This window comes from Perognathus longimembris, chromosome 2 (genome assembly GCF_023159225.1).
Source record: "Perognathus longimembris pacificus isolate PPM17 chromosome 2, ASM2315922v1, whole genome shotgun sequence".
Classification (NCBI taxonomy): Eukaryota; Metazoa; Chordata; class Mammalia; order Rodentia; family Heteromyidae; genus Perognathus; species Perognathus longimembris.
The window spans coordinates 150,185,848-150,205,821 of NC_063162.1; the positions used below are offsets into that span (position 1 = coordinate 150,185,848).

Genomic DNA, 19,974 nt, shown 5'->3' on the forward strand with positions numbered 1-19,974 from the left:
CATACTGGTAAACGCATCGTTATAGGAAATCTGAGAAAGGACAGACAGGCTCTTGCCACCGAGCTCATGGGCCTTGGGAAGCTGAGATCAGGAGGACTGCTGTTCTAAGCCAGCCTGGACACAGAAGCCAATGGGGGGCAGGAGCAGAGGTTCTGTAGCTGCCTTGGGGGCTCTGTGGGGCTGTGGATGGTCTTAGGGGGGTATGTGTTCCCTGAAATCACATGCAAGCTGTTGTTTTAATACACATGAACGTGAGGGGAGCATCTGTTTATGGTGACACTATTCGCATTAGCCTAGGTGTTCACCAATGAAGAATGAAATACGGTATATACATACAGTGTATATACACAACAGACTACTGTTCAGCCATAAAAAAGAATGAAATCCTATTATGGATGGACCTGTAGGACAATATGTTAAATGGAAGAACTTAGATACTAACAGACACATATCACATGCTTTTTTTTTATATGTGGGAACCAATAAAAGCCTACTGGGCAGCCAATAGTAGTCAATAAAGCTGGGAAGGGTGTGTGTGTATGTGTGTGTGTGTGTGTGTGTGTGTTTAACTCAGTGCATATTGTATGCATGTGTGAAAACATCACACGGAAACCCATTAATAGGTATAATTAATACTGGTTACTAAAAATTGAAAGTGGTTGGTGGCCCACGAGAGATGATGAACCATTTGGTCTAGCAAGCTGCGGGGCCTGCTTAGGTGGTGGAGAGCAAGAGCACAGAGCACAGGGGCGAGGACAGGCGCGTGGATTAGACAGGCTAGGAAGTGAGGTGCACTCTCTGGAGAGGAAAAGTCACGAGGACAAAGCCCACAGCGGACGGAAGATTCACCCACAGAGGGGCTGGGGGCCCCTGGGAGCGTCGCGTGGGGCTGCCGGGAGCCCTGGGCTGGCTTCTGCGCGGTCTCACACAGAATCCCATTTGCAAGGCCCTAATGACGTTACGTAATGACGTTACGCAAGCCCATTACATAAACCACTGACCAAGTGTCTGGGGCTCGAGCGGAGAGACCTTGTACTCTCACTCAAAGCTGGGGCTCTACAAGCCCCAGTCCTGGTGGACACACATGCAAACACGCATATACATGTGCGTGCACGCATGCACACACACACATACACACCCCAGCCATTTACAGAACGGCAGCACCCGGAGAAGCCATATGAGGTTCATATAGGTTCATCCGCTGGGACAGTTAGCAGGCACCATTAGCAGGTGGGGACCAGACCGCGCTAGAGCCTTTGGAGGCTAAAGATTCTGCGTTCTGTCCCAGCATGGTAACAGGAGCGACCCTTCCATTTGGAGTCATTCACAGTCTCTGGTACGGTTCAGGGGTGATGAACAGACCACTTCTAGCGAGCGCCACTGCCCCCTTCGTTGGGACAGGGATAGGGCGGGGAATTCTGGGCCATTCTCAGAATGCTGAGGTTTGCCCTTGGCCCGGATGATGCCACTTGGGTCTCCCTGCCCAGACAGACTGCCTGAGCTCCTTACAGACAGGTGGCGTGTGAGACACACTCCGTATTACAGACCGGACGCACGGGGGTCGTCCCACACCCGTCAGCTACAGAAGAACAAGATGGGAAAAAGGTAAATACATTTTAGTTGACTACTAACGCATTTCTAGGTATGGAGAGCGAATTTGTATCTTCCTTCTCGGAGCAGTTCTGCACAGTTATGTGGTTCTGAAGTAAAAAGAAAGGATGCTTTGCCAAGGTACTCAGAACCGGGGTGACACGGGGGCCTAACGGTAATCTCGGTGAGACCATCACTGACTTTGAGTGTAACTCCTCCTCAGAACAGCAGCCTTTGAAAAGCCCACGTGTTCATTTGCATTTGGGGGGTACACACCTCCTGTTTTAATTATCACCAGCCTTGATACTAAATAACTTTTTGACAATTTGCAAACAAGACCGAAGGACAGAGATTGGTCTCCCTTCAGAGAGTCTTCTAGAGACTGTGAAATCCCGGAACGGGCTGGCACCCGGTAGGTCTTACCAAATATGCTGCATGACCTAAAAGCTGTTCTTACACAAGAATTCCAGAATGTTTAAAGGGAAAATACTGGTATAACTGACATAAACATCATCTTCATGTGTTTGAGTTGGAAATTTCCGAGAAATCGTTTTCCAGCTAGACTCCCAAGCTGGGTGCCTAAGGCTAGGTAGGCAGACGGAGAGAAGTCAAGCGGGCCTTAGGCCCAGGGGGAACGGTTAAGGACTCGGATGCCCTGGTCTGAAATGGCCAGCTTTTGCTCTCTTCCTAGCTCTCACAAGAGGAGCTGGGGTCCAGATTGGCACGTGAAACTTCCACACACTGAAAATATTCTGAGGGTTTTATGGCCACGTCGCGTCAGGAGCCAGCGGCTCACGCTTGGCCTGTAAACTTAGGTAAGAAGCGCTGGCCTCCCTGGCCCTCGGCTTGCAGTGAAAGAGGCCTCCGAACCAACCCAGCCACTTCCCTCTCACCAGGGCTCGGTTTCTTCGGCTTTTATGATTCATCTGTGAAGCATGAATTCACCCAACCACCTCCCACTCCCAGGGCTGCTCTTCCTGACCACCAAGTGATTGCCTGGGGGCACAAGCTACCGGATTTGGGTGTCCTGGACCTGTGTGCTTTCTCTATGGCCTTCAACCGCTTCTTCCATGCAGAAAGGGCCTTGCCTCAGTGCCTCTGTGACCTTCTCTTGGGGGTCTTCTTTCCCATTCCTTGGCCTCCTCTCCATTCTCCCAGGCTTCTCTCAGTTCCGTCCTCTAAGGTCGGGTTCTTAAGGCCTGGGTCCCAGCCCTGCCCACCCCAAAGTTCCCAAAATGCATCCACAGGGGACGTCCCAGCCTCCAGCCCAACCCTCACCTATAATCTGCCCCTTCTGCACCACACTAGCTCAGCAGGTGCAGGACTTCGGCTCCCTCCGCAGCCATGCTCATCTGGTCAGAAACCAGCCCGCTCCTCCAGTCCTACACTCAGGGTCTCCCGATTCCACCGCATCTCTGACTGGCTGAGGGGCGCCCTCACTTGGCACCAAGACAGGCGACTGGGGTGCTGACCACCATTCTTACTCCCCCAGGCTGGACGTCTTTCTAAAATACAGTACTGGGAAACGCTGCCATGTTCCTGTCCTGCCTGAACCCTGCCGCGGCTGGGTAGATACTGTCTGAACTCCGCCTTGTCTTTCCAGGTCTCCGCTTCTCATCGCGCCGGGTGCCGGCCTTTGGATGGTGCGTCCACTTCCGCCCCCCCCCACCCCCGCCCAGGCCCCGCTACTCCTAAACGTGGGTGTCGGGACCTCACGCTTCAGAAGCCCTTCTTCACGTGCTCTGCCACCGTACTTCTCAAGCTCCTCTTCCTTCCCACTCGTCCCGGTGCCTCACGCAGAGCTGGGCACACGGTAGGCGACTGACAAACGCACGGCTGCCAGGGTTACTGTGGGTGCTCGCGATGCGGAATGGGAAGGCCCTTGTTAACATCATTTTTTACTCTCATTTTAATGAGAAAACTGAGGTCCAGGGAGACAGATGCTGGGCTCCGAGTCCCAGAGGAGGAGGCAAAACCAAGACTGGGCCCTTCATGCCCAGTAGGTCCGTCCCCACGGGCCTGCTCCTTCCCGCACAGCCCACCGGCCGCGGCAGAGCCTCCGGACCCAGCATCCATCATCAGAAAGCACCCGACAGAAAGTGTGACATGGAAGCAACCTTCTTCTGGAGTGCAGGCGGTCCTTCCTTCCTGGCCTCCAGACAGGCGGCAGGCGGGGCTGGCTGTGGTTCTAAGGGCCTCGAGAGAGCCCAGCACAGGTACAAGCCCTGGGCTCCCAGAGCCTCGGGTGGCAGGTTACCTCATGGGAAAGACCAAAGGTCCTGGCCCAGGCCTGCCGTCCGTCCGTCCTTCCTTCCCTTCAGCTCCAGTGTTCAACGCCTGGCCCCAGGGGAATGTCACAAATGTCTCTTCCTTGTCCAACAGCTGAGATGGAAGATGAAGGATAGGGGTTTGGCAATGACACTTACTACATTGTTGCTTTGGAAGAGCCAATTACCAGCAAGTAATATTCAACCTGCGCAGGGCAGGAAGGCAAGGGCTCTTCGGGGGCTGTTGATGGGGCAGGGGATTGAACAGTCAGGCTGACTTGCCCTCGGCTCAGGTAACAACCCCAGAACCTCGGATAGGTACTTAATGGTCCTTTGGGTACATAGCTAGTGGCCCTTCTTTCCTTCCGTGGCCCCGCTGGACCTGGGAAATGCCCGTTTCCTGGTGGATCCAAGGACTCGGCCGGTGCCGAGTTTGTGGGAGCACATCTTTGTCAGCACAGCGCTGGGTACCCCTCTCCAGACGCGCCGAGGGGACGGGTCCCAGCGGTCCAGGGCTGTACCCACAGCCTGGGGCGGGGGTGGGGGTCTCCAGGGCGATCTCCAGGGCGAAAGGACGGCGGTGAGCGCTGCGCTCAGAAGAAGAGCGGGGCGGGCGCCACCTCGGCGGGGCTGGGCCAGGCGGGGGCCGCGAGGTCCGGGTCGGGGGCCGCGGCGGGGAGGGCGGGCTGGCCGTGGACGCGCTGGTGCCGCACCAGGTGGGTCTTGCGGCTGAAGCTCTTGCTGCACTGCGGGCAGGAGAAGGGGCGCGAGCCGGTGTGGATGGCCTGGTGGCGCACCAGGTTGGTTTTGGAGCTGAAGCTGCGGGCGCAGACGGCGCAGGCGTGGGGGCGGCTGCCGGTGTGCACGGCCTGGTGGCGGCCCAGGTGGGACTTGCGGCTGAAGCGGCGGCCGCACTGCGCGCAGGCGAAGGGCCGGGCCCCGCTGTGCGCCCGCGCGTGGGCCACCAGGTTGGGTCTGGAGCCGAAGCGGCGGCCGCACTGCGCGCAGGCGAAGGGCCGCTCCCCGGTGTGCACGCGCCGGTGCCGCGACAGGTGCTGCCCGTGGGCGAAGCCGCGGCCGCACTCGGGGCAGAAGAAGGCTCGCTCGCCGGAGGCGGCGCCCGGGGGCTCCGGGGGGCTGGGCCCGGGGCCGCAGGCCGAGGGCTCGGCGGCGGCGGCGGCGGCCGGGTCCACCGTGGCGCACTGCTCGCAGCCGAACGCAGCCCCGTCGCCGCGGTGCGGGCGCGGGTGCGCGGCCAGGTTCTTCTTCCAGCCCAAGCTGCGGCCGCAGCGCGCGCAGGCGAAGGGCCGGGGGCCGGGGGCGGGGGGCGGGGCCCCGGGGGGCGGGGGCGGGGCCGGGGGCGGGGCCGGCGCGCCGGGCGGGGCGGGGCGGGCGGCGCGGAGCGCGGCGGCCTCGTGCACGCGCTGGTGCCGCACCAGGTGCTGCTTGTGCGTGAAGCTGCGCGCGCACTGCGCGCACTGGTAGGGCCGCTCGCCGGTGTGGATGCGCTGGTGGCGGATCAGGTGCGTCTTCTTGCGGAAGCGCTTCTCGCACTCGGCGCAGGGGAAGGGCCGCTCGCCCGTGTGCGTCTTCTGGTGCGAGCCCAGGTGGATCTTCTGGCTGAAGCGCTTGCCGCACTCGGCGCACGGGTAGGGCCGCTCGCCCGTGTGCGTGCGCAGGTGGCGCGTCAGGTGCGCCTTCTTGCTGAAGCGCTTGCCGCACTCGGAGCACGGGAAGGGCCGCTCGCCGCGGTGGCTGCGCTGGTGCAGCAGCATGTGCGCGCGCTGCGAGAAGCTGCGCCCGCAGTCCGGGCACGCGCACGGGCCCTCGCCCCGGTGCAGCCGCTGGTGCAGCCGCAGCGTCAGCTGGTCCCGGAACCGCCGCTCGCACTCCCCGCAGCCGTACGGCTTCTCCTCCGGCGGCGGCGGCGGCGGCGGCGGCGGGGGCGGCGGCTGCAGCGCGATCGGGCTCCACCCGGACAGCGCCAGCCCGCCGCCCAGCGGCCCCGGGGCCCCCGGCTCCAGCTTATACGCGGCCGCCAGGGGCCCCAGGTCCGGGGCCGGGAAAGGGCCCGGGAGTAAGGAGAGATGCTGCGGCCATTCGACCTCCGCCTCGGCTTCCGGATCCTCCTCTTCCACCTTCACCTTCCGGATCATCCACTCGTCCCCTGAAGCGTCAAACACACCGAGAGTTAGGCCCCCGTGCGCCCGGGCTCCTGCCCTCGGGGCCCAGCTAACCAGAAGTTCCTGGGATAACTGAATCTGAACCCCCCTCCCCCCCCCCGTCCACCCACGGCTCCTCCCTCCCGCTCCCCAAGATCAGCCCTGGCCCTTGGGTCCCCTCCTGTGTTCTTTTCGCCCCTGCCAAGGCTGCCTGGGATCGGCGGGCTCCTTTCTGAACCAGTTCCTTACATCCCATTGAGGAGCAGGGGCCCCCAATTCCCCAGTGCCTGCCAACTGGCAGCAGCTCGGCAAGTCAGACATCCAAACAGCTGACCTCCCTCCCCTCTGTGGACGAGGGGAGGCTGGAGCACAGCCCTCTCTGCACAGGGCAGGCCATAGCGTAGCATCTCGGGGCCTTGGAACTTGTGCTACTTCTGCTTGCCACGCCCCCTGTGGCCTCGCTGTTGTAGGAGGGCACCTTGAACTCCAGTGCCAACCCTACCCGGGTCCCACAGGCCCAGAGGGGAAGCCAGTGAGAGAGAAGAGGCTGGAGTTGACAGACAGGGTGTGGGAAACTAGCTTAATCTCTGGAGAGAGCCTCTGTCAAGGGCGGGTTCCAATTCCTAGGAACCTGCCACAAGATGCATCTTAGGGCAGGACCTACGGTTTTATTTTATTCGTTTATTTTTCGGTGCTTGATGCTGGGGCTTGAACTCAGGGTCTGGGCACTGTCCTTTAATCTTTTCACTCAAAGCTGGCACTCTACCACTTGGCCTGCAGCTGCACTTCTGGCATTTTTCTGCTTAACTGGAGATAAAGCTCTGGCAGACTTTCCTACCCAGGCTAAGCTTTGGACTGGGATCCACAGATCTCAGGCTCCTGAGTAGCTAGGATTATAGCTGGGGGCCACAGTACCTGGCTCTCTTTATCTAAAGCTCCTAAATGGAGTCTAGTTAGGGAACCATTGGATACCCGAGTTCCTGTCTGACCTGGAAAGTCTGTCACAGTCTTAGTCTTTATTTTATTACACAAAAATGGTTGAGATTACATCCACTCCCAATTTCTTCTCTCAGTCCACTGGCTCCAAAGCACTTTTAGTTTGTCCTAATCTGTTACCACCTCTATGTTCACTGTATCCCTCCTCTTGCTCCAGAATCGCCAATGGCTTCTAGCTGCACCTGCGGCTCACCCAAACCTCCCAGCCTTCTTCTCCAGCGGTAAGCCGGTCAGTCACATGGGTCGCTCTGTTCTCCCTCAGCCTCCTCACCTCACCTGTGGTCTTTCTGCTCCCAAATCCGTCCTCCCGCACACCTGTCACTGCAGAGCTAAGGTCTACACCTCCCTCAGATCGCAGGCGGAAGCAACAGTTCTGACAGATCCAGCTCCCGTGACACTCACTATTAACGCTTCCACACTGGCATGTGACTTTCATATTGTCCTTTCAACTATCTGTCTTGGTTCCCATTAGATTTTAGCTTCCGGGAAACAGACATGTTCTGGCTTTGTGTCTAATAACAAATTGCCTTTAGATAAAGATGAGCACCATCCCCATTTGCGGAGGGCCGGCTACAGACGAAGCCCTGTCACGGCACTTCACGAGAACGAGGAAGCCGCTGGACGGAAGGCAGCCACGCGGCGGGTAACCGTGGAGCCAGGACACGGCCTAGGCCTACGCCCATGGCTTCACCACATTCAACACGGCCCGTGTGCCTAGGAGGCACTACGTAAGTCCTGTTAGGTAAGTGATGCCAGCCAGATAAGAGGTGGCAGTGGAAGGAAAGGGTGGTTAGGAGTACGAGGTGATGGAGAGATGTGCTGACTGAAGCCAACGGGGAGCCCTGGTATCCCCCGGGGCAGTGGAAGTTTTAGGGAGAGGAAGCATGCAGTGAAAAGGCTGAGCAGCAACACTTCATCTGTGTGGTAATGATGGTTCAGGTCACTGACAGCATGTGTATGGCCCGGGGGGGGGGGGGGGCGGGGAATGCAAAGGCAAAGCTTAGACCTCCCAGAGGGGGGTCGAGGTGACCACCCTTTTCCTCTCCCACCATCCACGTACGCGTAAATGCCTCGGGATACTGAGGCGAGGTTTGCAGGAAGGGACCCGGGCCGGGACTCACCCTGACTGGAAGGGCCTGTAGCCACTCTCTCCAGGGCTCCCTTTGTCCGGGTGGAGACCAGGAAGACTCACCAGAGCAGGAGCCCACGGGCTCAGTCTTCTGTGGGATGCAGGCCTGGCCTCCGCCGCAGGGAGCCTCAGCTTGTTCCATCCGGGCATCTTCCTCCTGGCCAGTGGCCTTGTGCCCTGGTAGAGAAAAGAGACCTCCAGTACCCAGGAAGCGTGGCAGGTGGAAGAAGACAGTCCCCACTCACTAGTGCCAGAAAGCAGGGACACCTGAAGCCCCCACCCCAGCCCCACTCGCCCCAATCTACCTCACCTCATACCCGCAGGGGCGGAATTCTGAGCTGCCAGGCTCCTTCAGGGCAGGGCAGCCGCCGAAGGTGTAGGGGTTTCAGGAGCCACAAGTGTGGGGAGTTTCTAGAACATGTGTGTGAGCCAGGAAGGGCCTCTGACCAGAGGCCTTGGGGCTCTTAGGAACTCAGGAACGGGGCCTTCCCAGTTCCAAGGCAAAGCGTGACTGAGAATTAGGACGGCGGGAGCCTAGGCTGGCTCCTGCCTTCGGCACTCGGTCCTGACCGCCTGGCCTGAACCGCTTCCCACTGCTTCCAACCCAGCTCCTGCGCTTACCGCTCAGTTGCATCCTACAGCCTCCCCCCGCCCTCCCCCCCCACCCCCCACCCCCCGCCACTTCAGCCATCCGGGCCCCTCTCCGTAGCACTCTTCTAAGACCGTTTACAACTCTTACTATGTCTTCCTTTATGGTTGGCTCACTAAGGTGATCCAAATGTCTAGAAGAGCAGACAGCACACAGTAGGTGGTCCATAAAGGCTCGATGGGAAGAAGGAATGGAGGAAGGAAGACCAGCCCCCGAGTCACGCTCCCTAGGGCTTACCTGAGCACGTGCCCAGTACACTGCCTTCCCTGGAGGGGGCCTTCCCCTGGGCATTATGGGACCCATCCCTGGGCTCGCTTTGGGGGGCCATCTCAGACTGTCCCACGGAGAAACCTGTTACGGGCAGAAGGCTGGGTCTCAGCATCCGGACAGAACCGGTGGTCCCATCCTTTCCTGCCGGCGCGGACCAGGGCTGGCCAGGCTCGCCGGCCACCCTGACCACACGTCAGACAGTCTCGGCCTCTCTGTTAAGTCCAGAAGGACCAAGCACCCAGAGAAGAGGTTACACACATGGAAACCCCAGTGCTCTGTCAGTCCTCGTGCACTCGTGGCCTAGCACAACCCCCGTGGGGCAAGGGTTCGAATCCCCGCGCCCTCCACACCCGCAGCGCGTCTGGGCCGCAGCCTTCAGGGGGCGGCACCGCTGTCTAAGTTGTAGACGCCCGCAGAGTCCGCCTCTCCCCAGATCCCTTCTGCTTCCCCACTCACCCAGGGAGCTCAGAGCCTCCAGGGTCTCTCTCATGACAGCCGGGTGCCGCTCCCCTGGGGGGGATCAGGCCACGGACCCTAAGGAGAAAAGACGGCCTTGTTCACATCCTTCCTGCCACCTTCTGGCTGGGGCCTTTCCCCGCCAGCTCGCCTCCCGAGTCCTACAGGTGATGCTATCTCTCCACCGTACGGGTAAGGGGGTGGATAAGAAACCCCTTCCAAGGCGAGGGGGTCCAGGCCAGTCTGGAAACCACGTCTGCTAGCTCTGGAAGCCGGCTGGTCTCAGCCGGTCGGCAGCCTCACACCCCGGGGAACCACCAGCTCGGGTGAGGAGAGGGTGGGAGGCTAGGGTGGGCGCTCCAGCCGTCCCCCCGCGGGTGCCCGTGACAGTCTGATGCAGGGCCCTCCCTTGGGAGGGGGGCCTCGGAGAAAGGCCTTCGTCTCGGCAGCAAATGGCTCTGGGCTTCCCTTCCCTACACCTAGGGCAAAATCACCCCCTTCCCATGGTGCCTCCCAGGGCTGGTGTCTCTCACACACACGCGCGCACACACACACGCACACACACGCACTGCTGTGCCCCTTCCGGGCTCCATTCCTCCTCCTGCCAGCTCCCTGCCCCTCCCCAGCCGCCTCCCCTCCCCTCCCCAGCCGCCTTTCCCTCCCTCCCCCCCTCTCCCCGCTCCCTCCCTCCCTCCCTCCCTGTCTCTGCTCCCTCCGGTTTCCGCCCTCTCTCCCCACCAACTCGGGCAGCCTGCTGGGGCTCCTCCCCCTGCCCCGCCCCTCCGGCGCCTCCCCTACCCACCGGGGCAAGACCAGCCCCTCTCCCACCCCCCCCCCAGCCCCTGCCTCCGCTGACCCTGAGCTCCGGGCCGCTCTCCCCCCTCCCTGCCCCTCCCCCTCCCGTCCCTTCCCCCCCTCCCCTCCCCTCCCCTCGGCTCCCCGTCCTGCCCGGCCCCGGCTCACCCCAGGCAGCGCTGTCCACTGGCCTCGGGTGCCCTCCCCCTCCCCTGCTTCCTTTCCCCTCCTCTTTTCCTTCCTCTCCCCTCCCCCGCGGCCCTCCCCCTCTCCCCCCCCCTCGCGCACCCCGCCAGCCCGCCCCTCCCCTCCCCTCCCGCTCTCCTCCCCCACTCCGGTTTCTCTTCCTCCTTTCCCCCGCGGCACCTCGGCTCCCTTCCTCCCCCCCCCTCCCGCTCTCCCCCTCCCTCCCTCCTCCCTCCCGCAGCCGCTCTCCTTCCCCTCCGCGGCCCCCGCCTGCCGCCTTCCCCCGCAGCCTCCCGGGCAGGCTCCAGCTCCGCTCCCCCCCCTCCCCTCCCCTCCCCCTCCCCACCCAGCCGCCCCCCCTCACTCGGGATCTCCCCCCCTGCCCCGCGCTCGGCCCCTCCCCACCCGCCCCGCGCAGACCCCGGTTCTTCCCGCACGCCTCCCCCCCCCCCACCGTCCCCTCTCCCCGAGGCCCAGGCCCCTCCCCCGGTCGCTCCCCCCCCCCCGCCCCGTCGGTTCCCCTCGGAGCTCACCTGTCCGCGTCCTCCAGCCACCCCCGGGGCGTCCCGCTCCTCCTCCCCCCCCCTCCGCCCGCCTCCCCCCCCTCCCGGGTCCCGGGCTCCCCCGGCGCCCCGGCGCCCGCTCCCCCGGCCCCCTCCCCCGGGGCTGTCACCTGCGCGGCCGGGAGGGGGGCGGGCGGGGCCCCGCGCGGCTCGGCCTCCCCGCCCCTACCTGGCCGCCCGCCGCCCGCCGCCCGCGGCGGGGACCCCGGGCGCCCCGGCCTCCGGCCCCGGCGGGCGGGCGGGCGGGCGGGCGGGCGGGCTCCGCGCACAATGGCGCCCGCAGCCTGCAGCTCGGGTGCGGGCGGCCCGAAAGACTGACAGACTGACAGCTCCCAAACTTCGCGGGGCGGGGAGGGCGGGGAGGGCGGGGAGGGCGGGGAGGGGCAGGGCCGGCCGGGCGGGGGAGGGGCGGGGGAGGGCGCCCGCGCCGGGGGCGGGGCCGAGGCCGGGCGGGCCCCGGGCGGGCGGGCGAGCCGGGCCCCGCGGGCCCCGGGCGGGCCCCGGGCGGGCCGCGCGCGCAGGTGGCGGGGCGCGCCGGCAGGCCGGACGCCCGGAGCGGGAGGTGGGAAGGGGGAGCCCGGAACGCGGGAAGGGGAGAGGAGGAAGAGGAGGGCGGGCGGGAGGGCGGAGGGGGGAGGAGGGCGGGCCGGGGGAGGCGGGGACGGGGAGGGGGGCGTGCTCGGCGCGGGGAGCCCCGCGGGGTGCGCCCGCCCGCCCGGCGGGGAGGACGCGGGGGTGCGGAGCAGGAAACTCGGCCCGGCTCCGCTCTCCGCCCGGATCCCATCCGGATCCACCCAGACTCAGCCCCTGGGGCTCGGCTCCGAGTCGTCGGGGGACTCCCTCCGAGGCTCCTCGGGAAGGGGCGGGGGCGGGACGGGGGGCGGGGTGGGGGGGGAGCGCCCGGCCCCTCCGAGTCGAAACTGGGCGGAGACTGGAGAGCCTGGGCTCCCTCCCGCCGCCCCCCCCCCCCCCGAGTCCGGGCTGGGGAACCGGGGCTCGGGAGGCTGCAAAGGGTGGGGCAGGGGTGGGCTGGGATCCTGGGGAGCCCAGGGACGCAGAGGGGGGGGCGGGGCCCAGCAGGCCCGGGGACCCCTCCCCTCCCCCTCGGGTGGGGCGCTGCACCTGAGCCTTGGGACCCCCCCCTCCCCATGCAGTCTCTCCTTGGCCTTGGCCCTGCACCCCTTGCCTGTCTTCCCGCAGCCACATCTGGACGCGGTATGCCGGGCCTCCTCCCTACCTCCTCTCCGCAAACTCCCCTGGGTTCTGGCTTCCTCCCGCCCGCCCTGTAGGGGAAAGGCGCCCCACAACTTGTACGCTTCTTCCCGGCTCTCGCGTGTCCCCTCAGCACCCCGGGAACTAACTGAGAGCTGGTGACGGGCCCTGTGAATAGGCATGCCCCCCCAATCCCGTTCCCCAGTCCCCAGGAGGATGGCTTCTGTGCCACCAGGATGGGCCCCCGAGGCTGGCCCTGCAGAACACACGTGCCCTGCACACCTTACCGGTGCCCTCAACATTTATGGATAGTTAGTATGAGGGGCCTGGGTGGGGGGGGGGCGGCATGGGCTCAGCAAGCTGAGCAGAGTATCCAAGGATGTTCATGAAGGGCCAGGTGACCTGGGAGCAGAGTCTGTGAGGCTCTCTTGCCCGACTCGGCGTGGGGGCCTAGCCTAGGGCAGGGAGGGATGCGTACGTGTGGGAGAGAGAGAGACTGGGAGGGCAGTGTATCCATGCCAGATGCTTTCCAGAATTCTTGATCTGAGGGGCCAACTCTAGCCATCGGTGAGCTCCTGGGGGCGGGGGGGGGGGGACTCCCACTGGACTCTTTTGGTCCACACCCGGAGTTTAGGAGAGGAGGAGTACATTCCACACATGGTGTCCTTGCGGCTCTGCTGGTAACCAGGATGTCATCAGGACCCCCACCCCCACCCCGCGGAGCCTGTGGCTCCCCCCCCCCCCTCAACCGGACCCTGGGATTATTCCATCCGGCTCAGCTCGGCCCTAGAGCTGGGGGCAGCAGCGGGCTCCCAGCCCCACCCCTACTTCCTACCAGGCACCCTTCCTTGGTTCTTCTCAGTCCTCAGGCACCTTGGGACCCCAAGAACACTTTTCAGGAGACTATGTGACACCAAAAAGAAGGGGCACACGCCTGCTTCTCTACGTACTCAGAGACACCCCAGCTCCACGGGGCCTCGCTTCCCGCGTGCTTGGCCTGAAAGGGGACAAGAGAAGGCAGGGAAACCGACAGGGAGAGCATCACTCAGCTTTCTAGGGGCTGGGAGACCCCCCACAACCTTTCAGCTGGTCACTGGGCCCCTCTGAGGACGGAAGCAACACAACTGTGTACACATGTCACTCCAAAGAACTCACGGAGCCCGGAGGTCCCAGCAGCACCTTCCGTGGGAAGTCCCCGAAGTTTTGAACTGGTGAAGAAACAGAGGCTCAGCAAGGGAGAGTGGCGCACCCCAAGATTGCTGCTGATCTGTGGTTGTGTCTGAGAGTGTGGAAGTCACAGGGGCTCTGGGGGCCTGGTGGGGGTCCCTGTTGACACGCCAGGCCGGGCAGGAAGGGGCCTGTTTCCAGGGAGAATGGATCTCAGAGGGGGAAAGTGCAGGCCGGTCCAATCCAGTTGGGGGCAGCTGGTACCCGGGGGTGGGGAGGGGGGAGGCGGGGCAGGAGACTGGAATAAAGCCTCTCCAGTAGAGGGGCCTGTGGGCCACAGTAGGCGGAGGTGTGGGTGGGTGACGGAGGTGTTCAGAGCACGGCCCAAGCCCCCGCTGACGGGCGCGGGCACCATGCTGCTCCCTGCCCTCTTTGGGGTGTTATGGGCACTGGCTGATGGGTAAGCCACCCTCCTTGGAAGCCCACGTCCAGGGACCCTCTGGGGCATCAGACGCCCCTCCCCCCCCCCCAGCTCTCCTGTTCTCCCTGCTTCGGGGATCTCCCCTGGGAGTTAGCGTTTAAGGGACTGGGAGCCCAGGACGGGGCTTCCTGGTGACAGGGCACAGGGGTCCCAGCTGTGGGTTCCTGTCCCCGGGCAGGCGGTGGTGTGAACGGACGGAGACCATCCACGTGCAAGAGGAAGTGGCCCCTGGGCAGGAGGACGTGGTGCCCTGTACCAGCCTCTACCACTACAGCCGCCTGGGCTGGAGGCTGGACCTGCCCGGGAGTGGCCGGCGGGGGCTCACGGGGTCCCCGGGCCCCGGGCTCTGCGCCATCTACAAGTGAGCAAGGCCCGGTCTGCGCTGCCCGCGGAGCAGGAGAGGAGAGGCGTGGTGGGCGGACATCCGGAGCCCGGGGGAGGGCCCGCGCGGTCCTGGGGGGCTCGGGGGAGGGTGGAGAGCCAGGGATGGGGCGGGAGGAGAGGGCATCGTGGTGGGCAGAGCAAGGAAAGGCGCGATGAGGGCCGGGAAGGTGGCTTAGCGGTAGAGTGCTCGCCTCGCATGCACAGAGCCCCGGGTTCGATTCCCCAGCACCACATATACAGAAAATGGCCAGAAGCGGCGCTGTGGCTCAAGTGGCAGAGTGCTAGCCTTGAACAAAAAGAAGCCAGGGACGGTGCTCAGGCCCTGAGTTCAAGCCCCAGGACTGGCAGACAGAAAAGGCGCAATGCTTGCGACCTGCAGCAGAACCCTTACCTTGTGCGTCAGGAGTGGGGGGGACGTGGGGACGTGGGGGAGTCGCAGGCCTTGCCTCGTGATGGGCCCCGGCTGGATAGTTACATCATCTCCTTGCTCTGCCCTGCTGGGTGAATTCAGGCCCCCCGAAACCCGGCCCGCCACATGGAACCGGACGGTGAGGGTCTGCTGCCCGGGCTGGGGAGGCGCCCACTGCACCGACGGTAGGCACCCGCGGGGTGACCGCACGTGGGGGGGGGGGGAGGCGGCCCCCCGGGTCCTTCAGGCGGTCCCCTAGGCCGACCGGGTGGGTGCGCCCCTTCTCTCCTCCACCCCCCCCCCCCCCACTCCCCGCAGCCCTGCCGGAAGCCAGGAACGACAGCCAGTGCTTCGCCACGCGGCAGTGCCGGGCCGCGGCAGGCCGGGCGCGCGCGCCCGCGGGGAGCCTGGAGGAGTGCTGCGCCCACGCGTGGGGGGGCAGCTGGTGGGACGGGGGTTCCGGGGCCTGCCTCCGCTGCTCCAGCCCGCACCTCCCAGGTGGGTCTGTGGGTCCCGGCCCGTCCTGACCCTCAGGCTCCGGCCTCGGGCCGTGGACCGTGTCTTTCCCGGTGCCTTCCTCTCCGGCGGGAACCCCAGCCCTCCGCCCCGCGCGCAGAGGCGCACCCCTGTTGTCTCTCTCCCAGGCAACGCTTCCTCCTCCGCGGCCCCGCCGGCCGTGGACCGGCTCTGGAGCCAGGGCCCGCGCCCCTCCGCCACCTGCGCCACCTGGTCCGGCTTCCACTACCGCACCTTCGACGGGCGTCACTACCACTTCCTGGGCAGCTGCACCTACCTGCTGGCGGGAGCCGTGGATTCCTCCTGGGCGGTCTACCTCAGGCCGGGGCGCCAGTGCCCCCCGCCCGGGGCCTGTCAGCTGGTGAGGAAGGGGGAGGGGGCGGCCTGGGGGGGGGGCGCCGGGCACGGAGACGGCCGCGTGTGACCCCGCCCTCGGCTCAACTCCCCAGGTGCGGGTGATGTTGGGTTCCGACGAGGTGCTGGTCCAGGCTGGAAATGTCTCTGTGAACGGGCAGCTGGTACCCAGTGGGGAGCCCCGGCTGCTCCACGGTAAGGGGTGGGGGGGGGGTCCCGCCTCTGGGGCCTTCTGATCTCTCCCCCGCCCCCCCCCTCAAGTGTAAATCAGAAGTTCTTCTGCCTAACCTCCTCAGCTTCCCCACCTGCTCATGGCGGTGTTAGCGCGGTTGGGATAGAATAAGTGTGTGGGTGTGCGTGCGTGCGTGCGCGTGGGTGTGTATACATGATGGGTGTGTTATGGAGTGTGCTCGTGGTTTGTGTGTGTGGTGAGTCCGGGGTGTGAATGTGGCAGGTGCAGGCATTGGGTGTGTCTATGGAGTGTATATGCGCTTTGTGTGGCACGTGACGATGTGTGTATATGGTGTCACAGGTGTGCACGTATGACGTGTGTTGTGTATATAGTGCGTACATGCGCAGTCTGTGTGTGTGCGTGTATATGTGGTGTGTATGGGTATATGTACAGTGCGTGTATGGTGTGTTGCACGTATGTAGGTATGACACACATATGATGTTTATGGTGTGTATATGGGGGTGTGCATGGGGCGTGTATATGTGCGTGGGGGCGTGCTGTGTCTTTTGTAATTTGTCCCCACGGAGACTGTCCACATGAGAAGACTCCCTCCCTCCCCTCTCCCTCCCTGGGTGGTGGGGGAGCCCCACAGTGATGGGGGGGGGCGGGAATGCAGCCCTGCGAGGCAATGGCGGCTTCTCCTCCGCAGGGCTCAGCCTGCAGTGGCAGGGAGACTGGCTGGTGCTGTCCGGGGGTCTGGGGGTGGTGGTGCGTCTGGACAGGACCACGTCCATCTCCATCTCTGTGGACGATGAACTCTCGGGACAGACGCAGGGCCTCTGCGGGCTCTACAATGGCCGGCCTGAGGGTAGGTGGCCTGTGGCCCGGCGGCTGGCATTGGGAGGGAGGGGAGACCGGACCCCGGGTCCAGCACCTGCCTCCCTCTTTCTCAGATGACTTTTGGGAACCTGGTGGGGGCCTGGCCATGCTAGCTGCCACCTTTGGGAATTCCTGGAGGCTTCCCGACTCTGAGGTAAGACCTCTGTCCTGGCCCCACCCCAGGAGAGGTCCCCAAGGGTAGAGGGAGCAGGCCCCGGGTCCCTTAGGAAAGCGGGTGTCAGATGCACCCACACCCCAGCTACTGGCTGCAAACTGACAATCACATGTGCACGCGCACGCACGCACGCACGCACACGGGTCACCGACCAGCGTTGACCCATTAGCCGTTTGTGTAGCTCCCGCCTGTGGCTCTGGCTCCTCTGCCCCCCCCGCCCGTCCCTCCCCCCCCCCACGCTGGGCAGGAGGTCAGCGAGTGCACGTGATGGCGGGCCTCTCGGCAACGAGGAGGACGAGAGGCTTTGCGGGGGTCCTGGCACGTGTCCCTCACCCCTGCCTCCCGCTCCGGCTCCGTGTGTCCCAGCCCGAGTGTGCGGACGCAGTGGAGGTGGCCCCGGGATGCCAGGGCCCACGGGGGGGCACGGCGGCGGGCACGGACGCTGCCCGGCTGCAGGCTGAAGCCCGGGAGGTGTGCCACCGACTGCTGGAGGAGCCCTTCCGGCAGTGCCACGCGCAGGTAGGGGGGAGGTGGTGGGCAGGGGCGGGGGGAGCCGGGCCTGCGCGTGCCGTCGAGCACCCAGTCACGCGATGGCCTCCCCGTCCTGGGGGTCACCGGTGGGCGCCCAGTGGCATCTCTGTGGGGGCGGCGTGGCGTCTCCGCGCATGCCCGGCGTTCCCCGGCCTCGGAGGCCGGGGTGGGAGGTGCTGGCTGAGGGTCCCCTGCTTGGCAGCTCCCCCCGGCGGGGTACCACGACGCCTGCGTCTTCGCCTACTGCGCGGGCGCTGAGCGGGAGAGGCGGCGCTCGGCGGTGTGCGACACCTTCGCCAGCTACGCCCAGGCCTGCGCGGTGGACGCGCCCTGGAGGACGCCCGGCTTCTGCGGTACCGCGGCCCGCCCCGCCCGCGCTCCCCCCCCGCCCCCCCCGGGCGCTGACCCCCCCCCCGGGTCCCACAGCCCCTCCCTGTGCCCACAGAGCGCCCGTGCCCCGGAGGCCAGCGGTACTCGGACTGCGCCCCTCCCTGCCCCCCCAGCTGCGCCGCGGGGGGCCCGGGCGAGGAGGGCCTGTGCGGGGCGGCGTGCGTGAGCGGCTGCGTGTGCCCCGCCGGCCTCTTCTGGGATGGCGCCCTCTGCGTGCCCGCCGCCCGCTGCCCCTGCTACCACCGGCGCCGGCGCTACGACCCCGGAGCCGTCGTGCGCCAGCGGTGCAACCCCTGGTGGGTCCCCCCGGCCCCCCGGCTACCCGGGACCCCCTGCCCTGGGCCGTCTGGGGGGGGAGGAGGGAGGTCCCCACGCATGCGCCGTCCCCTCCCGTGTGTCCCCAGCGTCTGCCGGGATGGCCGCTGGCACTGCGCCCGGGCCCCGTGCCCCGCTGAGTGCGCCGTCGGGGCCGACGGCCATTACCTCACCTTCGACGGACGGGGCTTCTCCTTCCGCGGCGGCCCGGGCTGCCGCTACAGCCTCGTCCAGGTGGGCCGGGCCGGGGTGGACTCGGGGGAGGGGGGGGGGCTCCTCGGCACTCCCCCCACCCCACCCCACCTCCCCCGCCACCACGCACACCCAGGCCTGCGGGCCACACGTGGGCGCACACCTGCGCGCGCGCACACACACGGGCACACGCAGATCTACACACACACGGACAGCTCTCCCTCCCCGGTCGGGCCGGCGGGAGGGCGGTGGGTGGGCGCCGCCCCCGGGGAAGGCTGAAGGCGCTCGCGGGGACCCCGTCCCATCCCGGCGTCCTGTGTGTGTGTGTGTGTGTGTGTGTGTGTGTGTGTGTGCCCCCCAGGACGCTGTGAAGGGCCAGCTGCTGGTCGTGCTGGAGCACGGGGCCTGCGACTCCGGGAGCTGCCTGCACGCGCTGTCCGTCTTCCTGGGCGACACGCACGTCCAGCTCAGGGACTCGGGTAGCTCAGCTCCCCCTCCTCCTCGAGCCCTGACACGCTACACCTGCCCCTCGGGCTCCTTCGTGGTTGAGGCCCCCCCCCCCGCCCTTTCCCAGGCCCTGTCCCTTCAATGCCCCCACGCCCGGGACAGCCGCTGGGGCTCTGCCCGGTTCCCCCCCATATGCTGGCCACGGAGCCCTTGCCAAGGATATGCAAGTGTGTGTGGGGGGGGGTGGCGAGGGGCAGGATGTCTTGGGACTACGCGCGTCTCGGGCGGTCTAGGTGACCCCTCGGGGGGGCTCAGTCCCGTTGTCCCCACAGCCGACTCTCAGACAAGCCCTCCCACCTCCCACCCGAGTGCGTGCCCTCCGTGGCTGCCTCCCCCTCCGTCACGACTCCTCTCCTAGGCGCCGTGCTGGTGGACGGGCAGGATGTCGACGTGCCCTGGTCCGGTGCCGGGGGTCTCCGCGCCTCCCACGCCTCCTCCGCCTTCCTGCTGCTGCGCTGGCCCGGAGCTCAGGTTCTCTGGGGCGTGGCCAGCCCTGCCGCCTACATCACCCTGGACCCCCGCCATGCCCACCAGGTGCGCCGCGAGGCCGGCCGGTCGGGGGAGGGGGGCCGGGGGGGGCGTGGCCGGACCGCTCCCCTCCTGTCCTCCGTGGCCTAGGTGCTGGGGCTGTGTGGCACCTTCACCCGGAGCCAGCAGGATGACTTCCTGACGCCGGCCGGGGACGTGGAGACCAGCATCCCCGCCTTTGCTAGCAAGTTCCGGGTGTCCGGGGACGGACGCTGCCCCTCCGAGGACGAGGACGGCGCCCCGCTGGCCCCCTGCGGCTCCCGCCCCCAGCACCTCGCCTTCGCGGAGGCGGCCTGCGCCGTCCTGCAGGGCCCGGCCTTCCAGGTAGCCAGGGCCCCCCCCCCCCCGCGCCACGCCCGTGAGAGCCGGGGACCCAGCCCAGGGCCGAGCGCCGACCCGTTCCCCCCCACCCCCCCCCCAGGAGTGCCAGGGGCTGGTGGACAGGGAGCCGTTCCGGCTGCGCTGCCTGGCGGCCGTGTGCGGCTGCGGCCCCGGCCGGGACTGCCTGTGCGCCCTGCTCTCCGCCTACGCGCGCCAGTGCGCCCGGGAGGGCGCCCCGCTGCGCTGGAGGAGCCACGCCCTGTGCCGTGAGTCCCTCCCTCGCCCTCATTCTAGGAGTGGGCGGGGCTCCGATCTCGGTGGGCGGGGTCTCCGACCTCGGTGGGCGGGGTCTCCTATCTCGGTGGGCGGGACCTCCGA

General features: G+C 65.8%; 2 protein-coding genes across 4 annotated transcripts in view; one reads left to right on the top strand and one right to left on the bottom strand.

The window, feature by feature from the left end:
* Positions 1-3,438: 3,438 nt before the first annotated feature.
* Znf467 (zinc finger protein 467) lies at positions 3,439-11,391 on the bottom strand. Of its 3 annotated transcripts, none has more exons than XM_048340443.1 (5): positions 11,174-11,391; positions 9,520-9,597; positions 9,031-9,144; positions 8,208-8,321; positions 3,439-6,024 (listed from the first exon to the last, which is right to left on the bottom strand). In XM_048340443.1, the coding sequence occupies exons 2-5, from the start codon at positions 9,551-9,553 to the stop codon at positions 4,451-4,453; spliced, it is 1,836 nt and encodes a 611-aa protein (XP_048196400.1). In that variant the 5' UTR covers positions 9,554-9,597; positions 11,174-11,391; the 3' UTR covers positions 3,439-4,450. The 3 variants fall into 3 exon arrangements, with proteins under 3 accessions (XP_048196400.1, XP_048196401.1, XP_048196399.1); XM_048340444.1 differs by lacking the exon at positions 11,174-11,391 and adding an exon at positions 11,034-11,082; XM_048340442.1 differs by lacking the exon at positions 11,174-11,391 and having other exon boundaries at positions 9,520-9,734.
* The window catches only part of LOC125345703 (SCO-spondin-like), a 46,734-nt gene continuing 38,093 nt past the window's right edge, over positions 11,334-19,974 (top strand). Inside the window, 16 exon segments of the mRNA XM_048337745.1 lie at positions 11,334-11,358; positions 14,041-14,284; positions 14,819-14,901; positions 15,035-15,214; positions 15,361-15,593; positions 15,682-15,781; positions 16,468-16,626; positions 16,712-16,791; positions 17,179-17,331; positions 17,546-17,696; positions 17,789-18,029; positions 18,138-18,282; positions 18,602-18,719; positions 19,106-19,281; positions 19,366-19,599; positions 19,697-19,862. Coding sequence (XP_048193702.1) covers positions 11,334-11,358; positions 14,041-14,284; positions 14,819-14,901; positions 15,035-15,214; positions 15,361-15,593; positions 15,682-15,781; positions 16,468-16,626; positions 16,712-16,791; positions 17,179-17,331; positions 17,546-17,696; positions 17,789-18,029; positions 18,138-18,282; positions 18,602-18,719; positions 19,106-19,281; positions 19,366-19,599; positions 19,697-19,862 — 2,488 coding nt within the window.